General features: G+C 48.5%; 2 protein-coding genes across 5 annotated transcripts; both read left to right on the forward strand.

The window, feature by feature from the left end:
• Positions 1-2,263: 2,263 nt before the first annotated feature.
• Positions 2,264-21,898, forward strand: LOC108155569 (shootin-1). Of its 4 annotated transcripts, none has more exons than XM_017286466.2 (9): positions 2,264-2,528; positions 2,795-3,140; positions 14,671-14,871; positions 14,938-15,124; positions 15,187-15,514; positions 15,575-15,687; positions 15,743-15,953; positions 16,536-16,932; positions 21,307-21,898. In XM_017286466.2, the coding sequence occupies exons 3-9, from the start codon at positions 14,685-14,687 to the stop codon at positions 21,477-21,479; spliced, it is 1,596 nt and encodes a 531-aa protein (XP_017141955.1). In that variant the 5' UTR covers positions 2,264-2,528; positions 2,795-3,140; positions 14,671-14,684; the 3' UTR covers positions 21,480-21,898. The 4 variants fall into 4 exon arrangements, 3 of the variants coding, with proteins under 3 accessions (XP_017141955.1, XP_017141958.1, XP_017141957.1); XR_001775055.2 differs by lacking the exon at positions 16,536-16,932 and adding an exon at positions 16,062-16,309 and having other exon boundaries at positions 2,267-2,528; positions 21,307-21,396; XM_017286469.2 differs by lacking the exon at positions 16,536-16,932 and having other exon boundaries at positions 2,268-2,528; positions 21,307-21,414.
• On the forward strand, positions 6,761-13,246 carry LOC117185876 (eukaryotic translation initiation factor 4G). The gene is made up of 5 exons (XM_033389232.1): positions 6,761-6,943; positions 7,010-7,219; positions 7,284-8,264; positions 8,356-9,734; positions 9,796-13,246. The coding sequence occupies exons 2-5, from the start codon at positions 7,045-7,047 to the stop codon at positions 12,088-12,090; spliced, it is 4,830 nt and encodes a 1,609-aa protein (XP_033245123.1). The 5' UTR covers positions 6,761-6,943; positions 7,010-7,044; the 3' UTR covers positions 12,091-13,246.
• Positions 21,899-22,394: the final 496 nt, after the last annotated feature.

The following is a 22,394-nucleotide window of genomic DNA, read 5'->3' on the forward strand; positions in this document are numbered from 1 at the left end:
GAGTTCGTGTGCATTGCGTCAGATGGCGCCACCAAATGACGGTTAAATTCAAATGATCAGGAAGAAGCAACGCATAAAAAATGCTTTTTATTTGCATTTTAATGTCCGTTTCGCACTTTGTCATGCCATGCCGCAAACCGCAGAAGCTACAAAAACATGAGAAGGGAATTTCGGGAAAACATGCAATGCAAATGACTTCACACACGAACAGAGACTGCCTCTGCGTGTGTGTGTGTGTGGTTGCCACAACTTTAAACAGTTGCATTTGCGGTCTACTGTTTTTGCTCTTGCAGCCACAAAATAATCCTTTTAGTTCCTGTTTGCTGATGTCCTGTGTATATTTTATAAATTCGTGGCAGCAAAGTTACCCGCAAAAGCCAACAAAGTCATCTTTTTGCCAATGATTCAACTGAATGTTGACTTTAAAGGTCTGTCTCCCCACAAATAAGAAGCCACTTCGACAGCCACAAAAAATACTTAGACGTCTAGCAAAAACTAATTTTAAAGAAATGGATAGCAGCGTAGCATTTTAATTCGGAGTGCGCCAAGACCTGGCCGGTCAAAGCCCAGGCTGATGGCTGAAGAGTAAGAAACGAAACTCGATTATAGGGCAGGAACAACAGAAATGGCAGCCGCCACACGAAGGGGGAAGGGAAGGTGTTTGGACCAGGGTCGGTCAGTGGGAGGAGATACGGCGGCCATGACAGCATATCCGGCAGAATAGAAAGAGCAAGAATTTTACTACGAGCGGAGGAACGAACCAGGCGCGTAAACACTGCAAGTATTCCACGAAGCCCCCGAAACGGGAGTGGAAGTGGAAGCCGCGCATGGAAGTCTGCATTCGGCGCATGTCCACTCACACTGAGGCAGAGTCAGAGTCCTGTACATAGGATGTCACAATTTACATGCCGGCATGCGAGTACCAACAGCAAAACAATAGACCCCTCGAACAAAGCCCCCAAATATGTATATCAACAGAAGGTCAAAATGGGCGTCCAACTTTAAATCTTCATACAGCAGACATTTATATTATTTCTTTTTTTAACTTTTTTAGGTATATATTAAAATTAATGATTATGTTTAAGCCCCGAATGAAGTATGTATATCTTTATTTCTGGTGAGGGGTTCCTCTTTCAAAAAGACCGCCGTTAGATTTCAACTTTAAAATAGCGCCACGTGGCGGAAATTTTAAAAACTGCTCAAGACGCGTTAAGCAATTGGCAGGTTGCATATCGTCTTTGCCGATAGTAGAATATCGAAAAAGGAAATTTTTTCCTTAAATAAATTAATTGATAGGATCAGGGTGACCGTTTACGTTATTTTTAATACTTTTCGGTCATTTTTTAGGTCACAATTGAACCGGTGGTATGTTTACGAAATATCGGTATATTTTTGTCAATTTCATCAATCCATAAAATTTAGTTTGCAACGGTATATAGAAATACAATAAAAGAAAGTATTTAAAATAACCCAGTCAAGTAGAAAATAGGTTCATTAATTGGATAAAATTGTGTGGGCATGGCTAAATGTTCTATCCAGCTATTAATATTAAACCGAACATTAAAATCAAGGAATATGCTCTCCATGGCGGCAAAAGTTATGGTTGCGTTTCAATTTCGATTGTTAGATTTTTCTAATATATTTCATACCTATCGTATCAACTATCGTAACTTATTAATGGTGTAAGTCCTCCAAGCATCGATTATTTAGAAAAAACATCGCTGACATTTAATGTTAATCTAATTTTCAATGTTATATAGAAATCCAATAGAAGCAAGTACTTCGAATAGGCCAATCATGTATAGAATTGATTCATCAATCGTATAAAATTGAGTGGGCCTGGCTAAATGTTCTATATAGCTGGTAATATTCGACGGAATATCAAAAACGAGGAATTTGTAAAATAGAATTTGAATTCGTCAGTATATTTACGGTATATTTTGAACATGGGGCGGTATATTTTGGTATATTTCTGAGGGCCAGGCGATAGAATTTATCGACTTGCTACACTGATTTTGAATGATCTATACAAAAGGGTATAGACAACAGGCGAAAACACCCAAGGGGAATTGCAAGGTTCGTACGAACCTCACCTCGCGTGTGAGGACAATATACCTTGAAGACCAAATCGTCTTCAAGGTAAATTATGATATTAGGCGAAAGGGGTGGATTTTTCCTTAAATGCGATGCATATTCTGGACCATTTTGCCTGTTGTCCATACCCTCCTTTTCCTTCCCTTATGTAGTTACCGTGTAGTTGCAATGTAGTAAATTGAGCAAATGTAAGCAATCGCAAAAAAAACAAACACACAGCTAACCAAGAAAATTTTTATAAAATTACAAAATTGTTTGTAACCAATATAAAACGAAATATACATAACGAAGTGCGAAAAACAATGAACTAATGTAAAGAAATAGTGCGAGTACTCCATTTAGCGTGTTCCCCGCGTGGAACTACATTTTTTTTCGTTTCCCTCATTTTGTGTAATGGTAATGTGCGCTTGTGCTTGTGTGTGAGAGCGAATCGAGTAAGTACCGACACACCGACACACCGACAGAGACAACGACTCGACCAAAAAGGCGACGGGACAAAAACAACAAGCAACGCCTCGGCGCAGGAAAAACTGTAATTTGAGTCAAAACTCACTCGCAATTTTTGGGGGATACAAAAACACAACAGCCCTAGCCTTGATCGGAAGCTCAACTAAAACTCGAACGAATTATTTCCCTAATTGTAACTTGATTCACCTACAAAATTTAAGCAAACTTTTTTTTCTTCTTCTTGCAATTGTAGAAAAAAATTGCCGTGAAACTTAGCAGTAGCTAAATTTTTTGAATATATTTACGTACGTAAATACTTGTTCTCAGTTGTTGGTGCGAATGTGCGTGTGAAACTCGCGTGTTTCGTCCATCCCTACATGAAATATTCGAAAAATATTCCGGGTGAGCACACGAGTCTGACGACAGAGAAAACCGCAGCAGAGACAAAAGGCACGGCTAATCCCTAGTTGGGAGGGGGAGCGGCACGTCCACACATTACGCCCCACATTGGGGCTTGGCAGTAGCTGTATCCGCCGTAGCAGCGGAAAAACGCAGCGGCAGGAGCAAGAGCAGCGGACGCAGAGTCGGAACGGGAAGCGGTAAGCGCAATCAGTCCCATAGAAAAAAAAAACACACACACACACACACCACTTAGATAAATAATACTCTTTTTCTTAGTATAAATAATTTGTCATAGTTATTATTTTTTCTTAAGTTTTCGCTACGCCTTTGGGAGCTGTTGTTCCCCTTTGCTTTCCCACTCGCACACATACGCACACACGAACCACACACACACACACACGCATGTACGCATCTTCCTCTCTCTCCCTCTCTGATGCATTGACAGCGGTTTTCAATCGGACCGAACGGTGGCTTCCAATCAGAGATATGTGCTCTGTTCTCTGTTCTGTTCTGCACCCACACAGACCCAAACTGGTTTTTGTTTATAAACAAAGAAGAAACAAGTGAGAATTCCGCGCAAGCAGTTTTCGTTTTTGTTCTTGATAATGCAGCGAGTAGAAAGGCAAAGGCCAGGCCCCGTGAAACTCTCTGCGGCCAGCGTTTTGCCTTCTTCGTTGGGGAACAGGTTTTCCCCCGTTTTCCCGTGTGCAATGGGCCCAAATGATGAGGTGGTTGCACTGTCAGATGGTTGTTGGCCCCAAATGCCATGCATTTTCTAGGCCAAGAGTAGATGGATACCACCATTACAGTGGGCACTGCCTCACAAAAATGCAAATGCTGTTCATGGCCAATACTTTTACCACTCGGTGGCAATCTTGACTGTTGCTTGCATGTGGGCCGTGGAAAGTGTTGCACTGCCAAACAGGTTGGGGCTGCTCCCACGCCCGTCGCGGGAGCTTCTTCCATTAGCCGCTTCTTTGTTCAAGTTTGGTTTTTTGTTGTTTTTTTTTTCGCTGCTGTGTGCGCCACCTGTTGTTGTGTGTGTCATCGCTTAAGACCGCACCGCTCTTTGCCTAGCGACACTGGGACGTGCCACAGCGACAACTGTTTTTCCATTGATAAAACACGCAGATAAGGCACTGGCGAATGCCAGAGCTTTGGCCATCTTCGATCGGCGGCTTGGATATGTGTGACATCATTAGCCAGCCCGGGCCAGCCAATTGATGATGCGCCATTCAATTGAGAGGCAATTCAGTCGCCCCAAGAGAGAGATGGAGAGAGAACATATGGTTTAACTGCGTTAGTCATAAGCGGGAACAACAGCAAACAACAGCCAGGTTAAATTTGCATGTAATGCCGCTTTTTGGGTTGCTTTCTTCCTCCTTCCATTGTCACCCACCCCACCCACACACACACCCACTCACACACAGACGAATGCATGCCAATACACGCTTTTTACAATAATCTGCAGACCATCATCCTCGCATTTTCATTTCCATTTCCATCTTACTAACATAACGATTTGTTGTACATTTGTTCTGTTCCTGGCGTGCCGCGCGGGCCGGTGCTTTACTTTCTGTGTGTCTGTGTCTGTGACTATGACTGTGACTGTGTGCTCTGCGTGAATGCGTGCGTGCAGATCCTGCGAAGGTCCTCCCATGTTCCTGCAAACGGGAGGGGGTGGGAAGGGAACCAGGGCACAGTCAACACACCAGCAGAACCACAATCACCACCAGACGGCGCATTCGGCGCACCACCACCACCTCCAGCAGCAGCAGCAGCAACAGCAGCAACAGCAACAGCAGCAAGTGGTCCAGCAGCAGCAGCAACAACAGCAGCAGACTCGGAACACACTGTTGCACCACCCTTCGACACTGCAGCAACAGCAACAGCAGATTCCCCAACAGCAGGACCCACAGCAGGCCCACGCACTGTACGTCACCAATCACAGCAACCTTCATCCACACCAGCAGCAGCAGCTGCTGCAACAGCAACAACAGCAACAACAGCAACAGCAACAGCAGCAGCAGCAGGTGGCGCAACATCACCTTCAGCAACAGCAGCAACTTCAACAACAGCAAACGCTATCGCAACCGCTCCTCTACTTTCAGACATACGGCCACCTCCCGGGTGGTAACGGTAATGCCAGCATTGGCGGCGGCGCTGGACTCCAATTGAGCGCCGCCGCCAACAATACCCTAGTGCAACATACGCACCTCCACGGGCACGGAAATGGTGTGCTATCGTCGCCCAGTAACAACACCAGCCTGTCACTGGGCCTAAGCAATACCGGCATGCCCCCGCACTTTTCGCAGTCAGCTGGACTGATCGCAACCACCGGCGGGAATGGAGGTGGGGCCCCCACTTCGGGTTTCCTGACCACCGCCTTTTTACCATTCAATCAAGCCGCACAGCTCATGGGCATGCAGCCCGTGGCATTCTCGAACGGAGCTGGCGGCGCCCCAGCAGCCGCCTTCTATACGGCAGCCGGACACTCACAGCAGAAGCAGCTGCAGTCAGCAGCCCAGCAGCAACAGCTGCAGTCAGCAGCCCAGCAGCAACAGCAGCAGCAGCAGCTGGGCACTGGTCCAGGAGCTGGCCAGCTAGCGTACTACCCCATCATGGGGAATCCGGGTACGCCCAACGGCGGCAACAATAATGTGAACACTGGCAGCAACTCCCACAGGGGCATACGCCAGCGCTCGGCCACGCCCCAGCAGCAGAGCTACTATGCCTATACGGTGGGAGCGCCCACAACGCCGAGTGCCGCGATGGTCAACCAAACGACGGCCGGATCTGTGGCGCCCATGATGGGCGCTCGCAACGGAGCCGTCAACGGGGCATCCCCATTTCATATACAGCCGAACTTTATGACCAACATAGCCCTGGCCCCTCCGACTGGGATCAACGCAGCGCCTATGCTGACAGAGCCGCCGAATACAACGCCAGGAGGCGGCGGCGGCGGCGTCGGCCTGCACACGTATAATCCTCACATGCAGACCAGCAATGCCCCACCATCACTGGCGGCCAACGTTCCAGGCGGAGTAGGACTGGGAGTCGGAGGAGTGGCAGGAGTTCCGCCTGGAGTGGGAGTGGGTGTCGGCGTGGGTGTGGCTTCTGCAGTACAGAGCGTTATACCTGTAGTACCCGCCGTTGCCGGAGGAGGCTTTGCGCCCGGCCCCTCGTTGGTGGCACCGCAAGCGGCAGTAGTCCAGCCGTTGGCCATAGTCTCGGAGAAGGTTCGAGAGCGCCGCCACGCCATACCCATCATACATCCGGACACCAATGAGGACGTCCTCGATCCGAAGAGTTCGGTGTTTATCAAAAAGGAACCGAACCTCGCTCCAGCTCTGGACAATGAAATCTCGATGTGTCAGTACCAGAGTCTGCCTCCCATTCTGATGGAGGTGGATGCTTCAACGTCACTGCTCTCTGTGGTGGATGATGGGACTGGAACAGGGCCTGCGACTGCGGCGGTGGCTGGGCTGATGGTGGATGAGCAGCTGCAGACATTGCAGCCGTCGCTCGAGCACATTGGTGGCCTGGTCTTTGTGGATTTAGTTGCGGATCAGGGCGTCCCCGTCATGGAACCGCCCTGCACCACGGATAAGGAACAGATAAGCACCATTGTCAAGGATATACTGGCCCATTCGAGCCATGCATCCGATGATCATATCAGCTTCTGGCAAAACACCGATGGTAAGTGTTTCCTTATCCTCCCCCTTTTTGAGATTAGAAAAACATAAAGAAACAGAAACATAGCAAGCCTCTATTATGTTTTCGTTTTTTTTTTGGTTAATTTTGATACACAAACAAAATTTTTTCGATCAACAGCCAGGGGGATATTTACCATATATTTTTATACATTTTGCAAGTGTAATTTCAATTTACATTTGAAATTGCTAAAAACAACACAAGACACACCAAAAAAGAAACAATTCGATATTTCCAGGGTCGCAGATTGGGGCGAACACTAGCTATACAGATACTACTCGGAACGGTATGCACATGCGATTCGGACTAATCGAAGGCTCTGCTTTTCATGTGTACCTCTCCCCCCTTTCAGTGGACAATGCAACGGAGACCCATGCCAGTCTGCCGATGGTCCATCAGGAGTTGAATTCAACGGAGAGCCTAGACGGAGGCGCTGGAGGAGGAGGATGCGGAGGCGTAGACGCAGACGGCTCTGGCACACAGCCTGGACTGGCCAAGGAGACTTGCAAGAGAAACCAAGAGCAGTCGCAGCAGCAGCGTCCCAAGTCGGCCAACAAGCAAAGTAGGATAAATCCGGACAGAACGACTCGTGAAACTAATCACCGAATCACATTTAACAATTTCAGGCACCGCCACGCCCACATCTATAGCGAATGACGTGGCCAAGGCAGCCGCCTTAGCAGGAACGCGCATCAGCATCCTGTCCAGATGCGATTCGAATATTTCTTCAAGACAGGAGACAGGAGAGACCCAGCAGCAGGAGCAGCAGCCACCGCCAGCACAGAAGCCCACAAAATCCATTGCATCCACCGCAGCTCCGATTCCAGCTGCAGCTGCAGCTTTGGTCGAGCCTTTTATTTCATCCAACGAAAAGTCGAAGCAGCAGCGTCCGCAGCGGCAGTCGTCGAGCACCACGAGTTCAGGGACATCCTCGTCGGCCGCCTCCACGCCCACGCATCAACCGAAACAGACGCAGCAACAGAGGCAGCAGCATCAGCAACATAATCCGGCTGGAGGAAGAGCCCCAGTGGCATTCACACAGCCTGCAACGCGCATGTCGCCGGCTGTGGTTCTGCTTACGGGGGCCACGACCACCAACACGACCAGCAAAAAGAATCGCAGGGCTATGAAGCGTGCAAAAGAGATGGAAAAGAAGAAACTGATCAAACCGTCACCATCATCCACAAACTACAGCAGCGATCAGAGCCAAAGCAGCAGCGGCATCTACAACAACAGCAGCTGTAGCATGGAGACAGTAGTGGCTGAGGCAGAAGCCAATAGCACGAGCAATAACTCTGATGCTTCTCCTCTAAGACCAGTGGCAGAAGAAGGAACAGCAGCGGCAGTATCAGCAGGAGAACTTTCTGCAGAGACATCCAAAGGGGCAGAGGCGGCAGCGGCAGCAGCAGCTGTTGAAGAGAAGGCGCAACCGACGACTGATAAGCTTAGTGCATCATCTAGTAGTAATTCTAGCGTAAGTTCTAGTCTAAGTGACAAGCCACACTACGTGCAACCCAAAGAGGAGACGCCACAGATTGGCCACAACAACAACAATGACGAAAAAGATGATTTCGCAGTAAATGAGACACAGAACAGCGCATTAGAACGTAAGTATAAAGTACAACAGTCCTTGCCATTGATCCAGTACTAAGCGGAAATCTAACCCTGGAATATCTCTCTTTTTCTGTATCTTTTCAGCGGAGAAGAAGGAACAAAACGTTGCCGAAACAAAGGCTGAGCAGCAGCACATACCAATCGATGAAATATTCTCAAAATTCTTGCTAAGAGATAGCCCCAGCACTGCGGACATACATGGGGTGACGACGCCACAACTGGAGTTCCTCAACAGCAGTGTTTCCACGTGCGGAGAGGATAGCAGCCGACCTGCAGCCTGCAGTGTATGGCCCACGAAGAGTGAGGAGAGTGTCGCCGTGGCCGATCTGAAGTTTGGGGATTTCCAGGAGGATTCCCGAGAGAACGAGACCGAGACCGGTATAGGTTTCATTTGCAGCTCAACGTGGTCCAGTTCGACGGTAACGGAGCCCAGCGAGGATCCACGCGATGAGGTTTCCTCGCAGAGCAGTCAGATATCGGTGACCAACGCTGCCAGCGCCGCCTCGACTACCACCACCACCACAACGACATTAGCCAGTAGCAGCAGCACCAGCACCAGCACCGACTACGTGGACTGCGCTCCCAAGCAGAGTACGACTACCACGGATATATCGACTACGGGAAGCAGCATCAGCGCTGGGCGCACCTCTAGCAGTACCTCGAGTAGCAAGAAAAGCTCTCCGGTACACAATAGACGCAAAAATTCCGACTCGTCGAAGCCCAAGGGCGGCGTCAAGAAACAACAAGGACAAGCCCTGCCCCCGGCTTCCCCTCCGATAAGTCCCACGCCCGCAGGCACGCCGGCCACGACCGCTACCACCGTTAAGTTTATCCGCTACTCCATGGACGAGCTGCGCAAACTTTGCGAACTTGCCGACTCTCGAAAGGCCCCGCTGGTGCCCTGCCACAAGGGCGACTGCATCTCGCAGCTGTTTGTGCCCCGTCTAATCACTCATCCGCATGCTCACGTGCAGCACCACAACCACCAGCAGCAGCACGTCTCGCAGTATCAGCACATCAACTTCAACGAATCGCTGGACTTTGTGCCGGGCAAGCGGGGACGCGGCCACGGCGGCTCGAATAAGAAGCATTACGACGGCGGCCATCAGCAGATGGGCTCAGGCTCTGGCTCCGGTAACATGGGTAACATGGGTGGCCCTGGTGCTGGCAGCGGCGGCAGTTCGAGCTCCAATCAACGCCACATGGACATTATACGCGTGCAGCTGTCGCTCAAAGAGGAGATCAAGCTGTCGGAGTGCGAGAATGCGTGGCAGCCGGAGCCGTTGCGTCGCAAGGCTCCAGCCGCAGCCATTGGTGGTGGCGCCTCGGAGGATGATGGCGACATTGAAGGTGTGCTGAAGAAGGTGCGCGGTATTCTGAACAAGCTGACGCCGGATAACTTCGATGTGCTGCTCAAGGAGATGTCCAGCATCAAGATGGATAACGAGAGCAAGATGACGAATGTAAGAAGCGCAAGGAGGTTTTCTTCCACATAATTTAAGCTTCTCAATAATCCCTTTCCAGGTCATGCTGCTGATCTTCGAGAAGACCATCAGTGAGCCGAACTTTGCCCCCACATATGCGCGCTTCTGCAAGGTTTTATTCCACGAGATCAAGGCCGAGAACAAATCGCTCTTCACCTCATCCCTCATCACGCGGATTCAGCACGAGTTTGAGTCGAATGTAAACGACGCCAATGCCAAGACCAAGAAGCTGCAGCCCACCCTGGACAAGATGAACCAGAGCACAGATGCGGCCCGCAAGGCCGAGCTGCGGGCGGAGATGGAGGACCTGGAGTATCAGTTTCGGCGTCGCGCCTGGGGCACTGTTCGCTTCATTGGGGAGCTCTACAAGCTGCAGTCGCTGACCAGCGACCGTGTGCTGCACTGCGTGGAATCGCTGCTGGAGCACGGCTGCGAGGAGAAGCTCGAGTACATGTGCAAGCTGCTGACCACCGTGGGCCACCTGCTGGAGAGCACGCTGCCCGACCAGTACCAGCTACGGGATCGCAACGAGAAGATCTTCCGCCGCATTCAGGATATCGTGAATCGTTCACGTGGCACGTCGAACCGCCAGCCGCAGTTCAAGATAAGCAGTCGCGTGCGCTTCATGATGCAGGATGTGCTGGACCTGCGCGTGCGGAACTGGGATCAGCCTGTGACGCCGCAGCAGCTGAGCGGCCGTCAGCGGCACAAGCACGATGACTCCAAGGATCAACAGCAGCAGCAGCATAGCGGAAGAGTCAGCATGGGCCCACAGAGCGGCGGGCACTATCAGCAGCAAAAGCAGCATCAACACGGCGGCGGCCATGGCCACGACAGCGGCAACTACTTTCTGCAAAAGTCGCACAACAAACAGCAGCAGGACAACCAGGGCCTCAGCATCGATCCGAACAAGCTGCGCTTCAGCAGCAGCAACGCCAACGACGACTCTAGCGCCAAGCTGGGTAACTCGTCGCAATACCAGTGGCGCAGTGTCAGCAATCGTCCGGTGAGCGCCACTCCGTCGAGCGGGCCACCCACCAGCCTTTTAAAGCGCGCGGCCTCCGGGGGACAGAACTTCACGCACTCGCCGTATCAGCAGCAGCCACCGTCGGCTGGCGCTCCCGCACAGCCTGGGAACAGCAATAGAAACAGCAGCCAGGAACCGTCGCACATCCACGCGTCCTTGGATGGGAAACAGTGCCAGGAGATGATTTCCAAGCTGGTGGAGGAGGCCCTCAACGAGCGCAACTGGCAGAAAGAGGTGCTGGGCATGTGGCGGTCGCTTCAGGCGAAGTATCACGCTGCCGTGGTGCACTACCTGCTCATGGACTACCTGCACCGGGCGACAGTGAAGCGGCAGGAGCGGCTGGGCTGTGCCAATGTCTTTGCGTTCCTGATGGCCAAGGAGGCCATCGACAAGACGACGTTTGCTCAGGCTTACGCGAAATTCGCCGAAGACCTGCCCGACCTGTTGGTGGATGTGCCCAACGGCATGGGGTATGTGTTCGAGTTCCTGGGCCCTATCATGCATGCGGGTCGGCTGGAGCTGAAGGATATCTGGCACCGCCGCTGGCAAGAGGATTTCTACGTCACGGAGCGTTTTGTGTTTGCCTTCGTCAACTACTTCGTGCGGGAGTTCGGTGCCGGCTACATACGCAAGCTGTGGCACAGCGACCTCAAGCTGGATCGAGGCCAAATGTTCTGGGGCGACAGTCGCAAGCATCGCGACTTTGTCAAGTCGAACAAGTTCTACTTCCTGGACTCTAGCCAGGGCCAGACTGGTGTCCAGAGGGTGAAGCTCACGCCGCTGCAGCGCTCCCCGGAGGACCATGTGGGTCGGATCAGGTATCTGCTGGGACAATCTGGCGACATGGCCATTGACTACATCAACACCAATGTCGGCGTCTCCGCCGACTTTGTGAGGGAGCTCACGCGATTCCTCTGCTGTGATTTCGCACTGACTGTGATTGCAACAAACAACAACAACAAGGCCACCGGCAAGAGCGGCAACAGCCAAAAACCGCTGCAGCTGAACGCCGAGTGCTTCAGGAGCCGCTGCACGCCCCTGTTGCGGCTGTGCATCGATGCCCAGGAGCCGCTGGAGATCGCCTGCATCGATGCGACAGTTGGCTCGCTGCAGGAGCACTTCATGGCCGAGCTGGAGGACGAGATGGCCGCCTACGATACCATCTGTAATGCGTTCAGCGTGCTGTACGACTCCGAGGTGATACCCAAGGAATCCTTCGACAAGTGGTACAAGCTGGAGGTCGAACAATCATCCAGTTGCCGCCGGCCCTTCATTGACAATTTGCGCGGCTTCATCGGGGATCTATAGAAGAACACCAAAGAGAACGTATTTACAAGAACAACGAGGAAACACACACACACAAACACACGATTTCAGAAGATGAAACACCCAACACCCAAGAATCTAGAATCCAACAATTTCAAGGAGCTTAGCGCGGTCGCAAGTCTAGAAGATAATCGTCATTAGCCCAAATAACATGACATGAGGCATGCCCCAAACACACACACACACACGTATAGTTAGTTGTTCGACAAACAATTGAGATTTGACCAAATCGAAATTTCTTGTTTCTAAACACACAACAGAACAACAGAACAGAAAACAGCAACACCAACAACAACAGCAACAGAAACTACAACAGAAACATCCACTGGCCAAGAAGAGCTCATGATTTCATTTGTATCACAACACGTTCCTTAAAAGAGATGTTAAGACGCTTTTCGTTCGATGACAGGGTCATCCAAAAAGCAACAAAACACACACACAAAACCCGTATCGAAAATCAAATAATAAAAAATAAAAATGGAAATGGCAAAGATAAAAAAGAAAATGAAAATGGTATAACAGAATCTCCCATTGAAGAAAAGTAAAGTTCAAGTTCAGTGCAAGGCAGGGTAAATGAAACATTAACTGATATACAGTATAGTATATACGAGTATATATAGCATACTTTATATAGATATAGGAAATATAGGAATCAATTCGTTTTGTTTTCGTAAACCACAGTATTTTGTTGATTATAAACAATTTTGTGTTTCCGCTGGGGAGAGAACATTGTTCTTTCGTTGGCTCTTTATCTCTTTATCTTTGATAGCTTATCGTATACGTTTCTCTAGACCTTAATCGAATCTTATGTTCAGTTTTTACCTTTCAGTACAAAGCTTTATGAATTTGCGTTGTTTTGTTTATTCGATTTATTATTATTATAAAAAACTATTGCCTACGTTTAATTATTGTGATTTCTGCGAGAACGGCTCAAAATGAAACTGAAACCTAAACCGATAAATTAACCCCAAATCCCGTTTAAACCCAACCTTTCTCCAAAAAACAGATCTGTATTTAAAGCCTCAAGTCCTGAGGTCCTTACTGTTCGATCCAAAAACGGAAAAACTCCAAAAAAATCAAGTATAACAGATAATAGGTTATACACAAAAAAAAAACAAAAATGGATGAACGAAAGAAAGAAAAAAAAAAAAAAAATATATATACTAGACGTATAAAAAAAATTGTAAATTATAAACAAATTAAAAGTAAAGACATGTAAAGTATTTATAACACAAACCCATGATACATGATTGATTATCCAAAGATAAATCTAAAGAAATTAGCTGTAAAAAGGAAAGAAAAAATACACTATTCTTAAAGCCGAATCATCTATGAAGAAACAACCAACCCGACCCCCTAACTATAAAGCTATTTAAACCAAATTTAAGAGAAGGAAGACGAAACGAAAAATAATCTAATGTAAAAGCATATAGAAACACTCACAACATCATTAAGAGACAAGGAAAAACAGAAAAAAAGAAAAACAAAGAGCTCTAAGCCGCCTTCGATTAGTTATTTTTATAAAATTGAGTGAAAAACAAAATTGAACAAACAAACAAAAAAAAATCTTCAAAATTTATATATATTACATTTAACGTGGATGCAAAAAAAAAAAGAGTAGAAAAAGAAAATTAGTTATACGAAACTCTAGATTTTGTTCTGTTTGTACAAACTCTAGGTTTTTATTTTTATTTTTACACTACAAGTGACAAAAAAAAAACTGAAATTTATTTACGGCGAAGGCGAAGATGAGACATGATATGGGAGTTGTATGCATAAGAAATTAGCAAAAACTAAAAACAAAAGAATATATTATTAAGAATATTCCGAATTATAACAGCAGGAGAAGAGGATACCATACAAAATGAAACGCTTCTGCACTCGAAATCGACTATTTCTAAAGCCAAGCTAAGACAATGTTTAAGACAAGGCTAAGCCCCCATTGAGAGAGGGGGCGTGGTGGCACGTTTAGATTCGTAGCAACATTTCGGCAGGCATTCCAAATGCGTTTTGGCCACCACCTTCTCAGACACATTTCACACTTTCAGCAGCTGAGCAGAGCAGAGCGCCAGAAGATAGAGATCCAAACTATAGAGATCCCCAAAAACGATAAATATATATAGTGCATATATAAAACGGGAATACCCACAAGCAGCAGAGGGAAGAGCGGGTGGGGGAAAAGGAGAAATACTAAGAAGAAAACTGTGTAAACTGCAAATAATAAAAAGAACAAGTAAAATGGCAAGGCGTTTTCAATGTGGGTGCAGCACGTTGACCCCCCCGCGGTCTGGAGCACGGCAATCCCAGGAAGGACAATCGCATGAAGCACACACCCACACACACACACACTATCTCATTCCCATACCCACACACGCATACACATATTCACGCACAGCATTTGTTGGTGATTGGCAGCTTTTAAGATACATTTTGCATTGGCTTATCATAAGGGTTAAGGATAACATAACGCTTTAAGGCTTGTAAGAGGCAAACGTAAGCACAGTCTAAGTCCCACCAATTAGCCAAGTATATTAAATATCTCTTATTTTCCGTACCCCGCAGTGAAGTAGCACAGAATGGAGCGACGCGGACGCATACCGGTGGCCAAGTTCCGCACCCAGGAGGCCAAGACACGCAGCAGAAGTCGCGTCCGGGAGCCGGACTACAACGAGCAGGACCCCGAGCATGATATGTTCACCTTGCTGGAGGATAACATTGCCCTGAAGGAGGAGAACAAGGCCCTCAAGCTGGAGATTGACACCCGTTTGTGCAGCAAAAGATATCACCCTCTGATCCGAATGCTCATGAATATCCCCACATGAATTGTAGATAAAACCACACAGGAGGAACAGCAGGCCCAGCACGAGAAGCTCTGCATCCAGCTGGAGGCACTGCAGCAGCAGCAGGCCAACTTCGAGACGCAAATCAAGGAGCTCGGCGGCAAGTTCAGCAAGGCCCTCAACGAGCGCAATGCCCTGGACAAGCTGCACAAAATGAAGGTCGATCAAATACAAAAGTGAGTAAAAAGGAACACAAATTGGAGCATACAGTGAAATTTCCATATTAATCCCTTCACAGTCTCACCAGCGAACTGGAGCACATGCGGGAGAAGCAGCTAGAGCAGCAGCCCGGTCTGGGGAGTAGTGCAGCCCAGCAGGTCCTGGGCTCTGCGGAGCTCAAGCGAAAGTTGTTCAAGATCCTGCAGCAGGGCAGCACCGACAGCGGTGACAGCATCGGCAATCATGATTTGGACAGCCTGGTGGATGTGAATGCGGATGGTGTGCCAATCACCAGTGGCCTTGTCGAGCGCCTGGCGGACGAGTTCCTGTCGCTCAAGAATGCCACGAATGCCGTGGAGCTGCAGCTGTACGAGGCCAACGAGAAGATGGCCGAACTGTTGGAGCATGTGAGTAGAAGGAGAATGGTGAATGAATCTGCGATACTTACTGCTTTCTCCGGTGGATAGCAACACTCGCTGGAGGAGGAGAACGAGACCCTGCGCTCGGAGAACAGCAACCTGACCAAGGTGGCCAAGCTGCTGACGGAGAACATGAAGGAGAGTGTGGAGACCAGTCAGAAGTAAGAGACAGCCTTTCGTTGATGGAGTTCCTGAAGTAATCCTGTATCCCTGCAGAATGGAGAGTGCTCTGATCAAGCTGAAGCAGCGCAACGATGAGCTCACTGCCAAGACACGCGATCTGACCGATGGACAGCCCGGAGCGAGGACCAGTGCCAGTCCCAGTGCCTCGCCCACCACTCTGAAGGAGGAGCAGGTGGAGTTTGAGCAGATCAAGGATCAGGTGCAGCAGCAGGCGCGCGAACACAACGAGCGCATTGTGGAAATGGTTAGTCCGGAGTTCTGGTTACACTCTCTCCCTCTGAGTACAGCTAGTATCTACAATCTATCTATCTATCTATCTATCTGTCCTGTATCTATCCTATCGGTCTATTAGCAAACACGCAGCGTGTTTGACATTTTCAAGCCGCTCTCGAACATGTTCAAGGGCGGCAACTGAAGCACAACACAGCGGCTGCAACTTCTGAATGGCACACACATGAGAAGTGCATGGGAATGTTCCGCCCTGCTGCCTTCTGCCTTCTGCCGGGTGTGTTGTTGTTAACACCCCCACCCCCGCCCCATTTGGTGCTGGGTACTGTCCACCATCTATCCACACACCGTTCAATACCATCTCTGGGAAACGTAAGCAATTCGCTTGCTCTGCGTCGCTTCTAACTGCACCTGCCTCTGGCTCTGTCGCTGCCTCTAGATGTCTATCTTTGCACTAACTTACCGCCTCCCCCCCTCCAACCAGATGCTTTGATTGATCTACTAATTTTCCATTACCCCACCCTCCACACACCCATGCCTCCTCCTGCTCGCTCCCCGCCCGTTCTACCCTCTCGTTCTCTGTTTCTTGCCTTTGTAGCAATGTCTAATGGATGCGGCTATAGCAAAAACTACTAACGATGAACTAAAAAAATTACAACTTAAGTTGGAGATACTCGAGGAGCAGCTGCGCGAGGCCCTCACGCGTGCCGATCTCGCCGAAGAGCAGCTGGCCCACTATCACCAATCGGAGGAGAAGACAACAGCAGCTCCAGTGCCGCCACCTGCTCCGCCACTGCCACCACCTCCGCCACCGCCTTTGCCGGGCAAACTGTTGTTCACGGCACAGACGAGGGCCGGACTGGGGGCATCTGGGGGTAAGGATGGTGGCGACACGGGAAGCTTCAGCGATCACATTGTTGGCCACAATCTGCGCAGGGGCAGCGATAAGATAATAGATAACGTCAAGCATCAGGTACAGGCCGAGGCAGCAACAGGTATGTAAAAAACAAAACACTCGACAGACACACCCACCCACCCGTCCAGCCTCCTTGGAGAGTCATCCGAGTGTCAACGTCCAGAAGGGACTGCTTTTGTTTTAATTACCCCTATTTTTCCGAATCGATATTGGGCTTTAGGTATTGCCAATCTCTTGGCAATTTTACCAAGTTTTCAGAGGCCATTGTTCAAAAGTTTGGAGCCAGGCCCAAGGATGAGCACCGGCCCCCATGCATGAGTAGAGCCGAAGAAACTATGCAAAAGTCGAGAGTGAAAAGTGGAAAAGTCTGCAGAAATCTTGTGGAGCATTTGAAGCGTTTCATGGTGCATGCATGGACTAGCCGCTCCCAACGAAAACTGTGCATCTCCTAAAACGCTTTTTTGGCATTGTTCTGGGCCACCTCAGGAATGCTCCAAAAAGCAAAAGCAAAAAGGCCCCGAAATAGAAGGGAAAATGCCGAAAACATCTCCCCCTGTGCTTTCGCTTTGGTCCAGAGGCCTGAATGATTTGGTTTTGTGGCTGGGCACTCATGTTACCAGCTAATCCCTGCCAGCCGAGCGTTGACAAGTGCCTGGCATAGTCGTGGCGGTGGCCGGGGAATCTGGCTGAAGGCTGAAGGGCCTCAACTTGTTGCTGTCAATTGTCAGTTATGCCTCACGCCACTCACTGGCCACGGTTCCTTCTCTCTGGCTCACGGGACACGCAACATGGCAACCCGTCTGCGATTGTAATTGATTTTACCTACACGTCGTGTCGGCTTCTTTTACGGCTCACTGCATCCGCCCCAACCGCCTCCTGCCCTCCTCTTCTCCGTTTCGCTACCCGCCTCCCAGTATCCAGTATCCATTGTTGACTGCTGCAGCAGCAACTTCTTAATTAAGTTTGCGAGCAGCTTTTCGAGGTGGGCAGGTGAGTGCTGCCCTGGAATAGGCCGTGCTGCTGGAATAGGGGGCAATAGAGATGCTCAGGAGGAGAGATGCTGTTCGAATTAAAGCTTCAACTGGAAATTTAATGAAATCTATTAGGAGAATTATAGGTTGGAGGGCTTTTTTAAATTTTTGGGGGACAACAGAACAACCCTTCTCAGCGAAACTTGAATCCGGCATATATGTGCCGCGTCATGTACACGACATGTATGTTGTTTTAGTACTAGCTACTTTTTGGGCATTCTCTGTTGTCGCACTCGCTTGTGCGTCTCGAGTCGAGCATCAATGTGCCCCCTCATGCACACGACATGTATGTTGGTTTTGTCCAACACATTCTCGGGGACTTGCTTGAGCGTCTTGTCATGCACACGTCATGTATGTTGTTTTTGTACAACACATTCTCGGGGCCTCGCTTGTGCGCCTCGAGTCGAGCATAAATGTGCCCCCTCATGCACACGACATGTATGTTGGTTTTGTACAACACATTCTTGGGGACTTGCTTGTGCTTCTCGAGTCGAGATTCAATATTCCCCCTCATGCACACGACATGTATGTTGTTTTTGTACAACACATTCTCGGGGACTTGCCTGTCAGCAGTTGCGAGAAAAGGACGTCCCCCCACCACTGTCCTTTATGAAACGAATGTGAATTGAAAATTCTCCTTTATTTGTAAGTGAATTTGTTTCGATGTGGGGATCGTTATTGTGTCACGCGCTCGGTTCTAGGAATAAAGTTAGTGAAAACCTAATTAGCGTTGGATTTTCAACCTGCTGTGCGTGTGCGTGTCTGAGCGAGATGGATTGACATGTTTCTCTCTCTTTATTTTTGTCATAACTTCATAGTACATTTTTCCCGCACAATACGAAGCCGAGTGAAGGGGGAGTTAGGCGATACATACGAGTATATACAAGTCATATATGTATATGTATGTAGTATATACTCGTGTATGTGCGTTGTGCACTTGTCGGCCTTCTTTGCCGTTTAATTTCCGCCTTTATTAGATTGAAACAATTGTAAGAAATATGGTTGTGCTACCCCCCGACACCAGCTCAACTTTGAGGGTAGTTCAGGGCCTGTGGATTGGAAAGGAGATGTGGTTTAACTATTGAGATATCATCACTGCATATGACACTTGTTCGATAAGCGGAATCAAATGCAAATCCCGAGCGCAGCAGTCCAGAGACCCGCATGAACACAGTAAATGTTCTACTATATATACTATATACTATATAGTTCTATAGCTTCCTCTTGCTCTCTCTGTGTGTGCTCTGAGTGTTTGAGGACGGAGCAAGAGCAAGCCAGGAAAGTGCATGATTATATTATGCATGCACCAGGCAATAGCAATACCTTGGGCAAATATGTACATATCGACTTATATACTACACATAAATATGAAATATCGATTCGGGGAGACTAAACCTTAATGTATATCCATCTTTATCCACTAATTAGTGGGGAAATCTGTCACATCAGTCACATGCAATTGTCACTTATTCCATCTCATGGGAGGGCCACTTACCCGAACAACAATCTCAGACAATGTCAGGGCCACACACACGGACAAACAAACAACACACACACTAGCACCCACAAACACACACACACACACACACTCACACTTGTAGAGACAGCGCGCTCTGTCACTAAGTATTTCCGTTTCCGCTTTGTTGCTCTTGCTGTTGCGCCTTAGCGTTGCCTACTTTTTGGCGCGCACAACGCGTCGTATGCATAACGAGCGCACATTCAAATCAAAATCAATCAACGCGCGTATTGTTGGAAGCCAGAAAAATGCCGAAACGAACAGGATACATACTATGTCCATATATATGGCGATATATACGCGGATATACGAGATATAGAGCCCTCTACCGTAGTAGTGCGGAGCGGTACGGAGCGGAGCGTGGAAAGCGCGCGCGTCTCTTGGGGCACATGAAGCGTTTGAGCTGGCAGCGAGCCGTACATCAGCTTTACAGCTAGGCATCATTGCTGCTCGTGTGTCCTGGCCGCACTCGTCAAAGCCATCCTCGTCCTCGTCGTCGTCCTCGTCCTCGTCGTCCTTCTCGTTGTCGTGGCAAAAACAAATGAACCATAGGGATGCGGAACGGGCCACGGTGAGGTGTCTGCAGAGGTCGGATAAAGCGAAGCGCTGGAAATTCCACCCCACTATATGTATGTGTATCCACATAAATACATACGTCTGTACATACCATACATAACAACAAGTAGTTGCTATTGTTGTTGCTGCTGCTGCTGCTACCTCCTACAGCTTCACTTTCAATGGGGGGACTGCCCGCCGACACTCCATGACCTGCCCTGTGCCAAATCGTTGTGCGATAGTGCTATATACCTATATCTATACCTATGCTAAGCGCCCCCAACGCAAATTCTCTTTTTTAGGAGTAGAAAAGAGTGGAATTCCAGCACACACGGAGTCACGGAGACAGAGGCTGAGTGCCATTTCCGGTTTCATGGGATGCACTGAAAACTTAAATTTGATTTGAGGCACCCCCCCGCCGTGCCCCTGGGCTGCGTGTGAGCCGTGATCTGAGCCAAACTGAAGCTGGGGGAAGCTGCGAAATCTGGGAACTGGAGCAATATGCTTTTTTTGTTGTTCGATGTTGGTGGGCTTCCATGCCTTGGCAACGCCGAAGGGACTCCATTCTGGCTTTAAGCAAGCCAAGCGTTCACATTTTTCATATATTTCTGTTCGCTTCATAGCTTTATGTTACCTCCCCCCTCCCCCAGAGCCACGGTTCTTCCCCGACCAAACTGTCAGCACAAGGCAGGGCCGTATCAAATTCGACTACGACGACGACGACGATGATGATGGTGATGATGGGGATGGCTATGGCGATGGCGGAGAGGACGCAATTTATTATTTTTACGAGAAGGGGCCTGGTCCAGGCCGCATTGTTGTGTTGGGCTATGGCTTATTATTATTATTTGTGCGTTTTATATTTCCGTGTTTTATTGCGCCACTTTCTTATACACAAACCTTGGCCCCCATCCTCCACAAACACAGAGAGAGAGAGGGAGAGGGAGAGATGGGGGAGACCATAGATTTTCATTGACTTTCTTGAATCCAAGTCAATGCGTCTTCAGCTTCATTTGTCGTCGGTGACAGTTGTCGAGTGCCCGGCAACCCGTTCCGTTCCGTTCCCATCCGGCCTTGTCGGTGATTTATGCTCTCTCCACCCAAGAACCCCCTCCCCCCCGCCCCCCCTGTAGTTTAAAGTCCAGCGCTTGCTCCATTGATTGTGTCAAAGGCGAGAGGTGAGAAGGTGAGTATGCCAACCCATGTGGACCGTCCTTCTGGTTGGGCTACGGTGCGTCCTTCTCCTAACAGCTAACCGCATGGTAGATAAGCTTCTGTAGCGACTTGTTGGCTAATAGCGAGCGCCTGGCCAAGCACTGTTCTCACATCCTTCCACTCTGTACTCTTTCAGGTCTTGACGCTTTAGTGCGGGAGTTCAAGTCGGGCGGCGTTACACTTCGGCGCCGCAATCGCCGCAGGACTGGCACCAGCGAGGCCCTCAAGGAGATGTTCCAAGTACTGGAGATAAGTCAGAAGCAGAACCGCAACTCCAAGATATGCGTGGATCTGAATCTGAACATCTGATAAGCTCTCAAGGCGTTCCATGCTCTCTAACTCTCGCTCTGTCTTTACTGAACTTTGGTCTCAAATCTCTCCTCTCAGGACTCTGCTGTGTGTCTCTGAACAACAACGAACATTCCATGCATTTCAATGTCCTAACCCTCCCTAACCTCGTCTAAAACTGTATTATTTTATTATCGTGTGCCTTTTCAGAAGAAACCAAAAGCCATTTTACCCTCTGATAATCTTAAGACTTTTCCTCTTCAGGATCTATTTAATCTATTTAATACATACACTATTATTTATATTGCTTTTGACATTTACAACAACTTTATCCGCCCCTCGATAATGTGTTCATTTTAACAGGTTCCGTGCTTTTTACTTATCTTAACAACCCCAACGATTTATATGTTCTGAATAAAGGTTTATTTTTTAACAAATTATGTGGATATGGCTTTTGACTGTTGACTATCAAAATGTGGGCAACTGTATGCGGGGAGAACGAGAAATTGGCAACAATGCAGTGTGGCATGTTTCATTATATTGAGATTTTAGGGGGCTATTGTCCGGCAGATTCTCTTTGATTTATAGGCGAAGGGTACTATCCACTGACGTTGAACTGTTCGCAGTTAATTTATGTAAGTAGTATTTAAGCTTGGATGGGTAAGTAAATAATTTCATTGCTCATTCTGGGTCTTTAGGTACTCCTTGCGGAATAATAGTTTTCAGGGGTATATCGGGAGTTTAATGTTATTACAGTTAGGATTGTATTTTTCATTATAAAATAATATCACTGATACAAATTATGTTGTTTGCTGATACTGTTAGAGCAACTTATACAACAGTCAGAGGAAGAACGAGGGGTAACGTTGTGAGTTGCTTCGGCGACCGCAACTCTACATTTATACCCGATACATAGTCAGTAGGGCTCTCCTCCAC

This window comes from Drosophila miranda, chromosome 2 (assembly GCF_003369915.1).
Source record: "Drosophila miranda strain MSH22 chromosome 2, D.miranda_PacBio2.1, whole genome shotgun sequence".
NCBI classification, from domain to species: Eukaryota; Metazoa; Arthropoda; class Insecta; order Diptera; family Drosophilidae; genus Drosophila; species Drosophila miranda.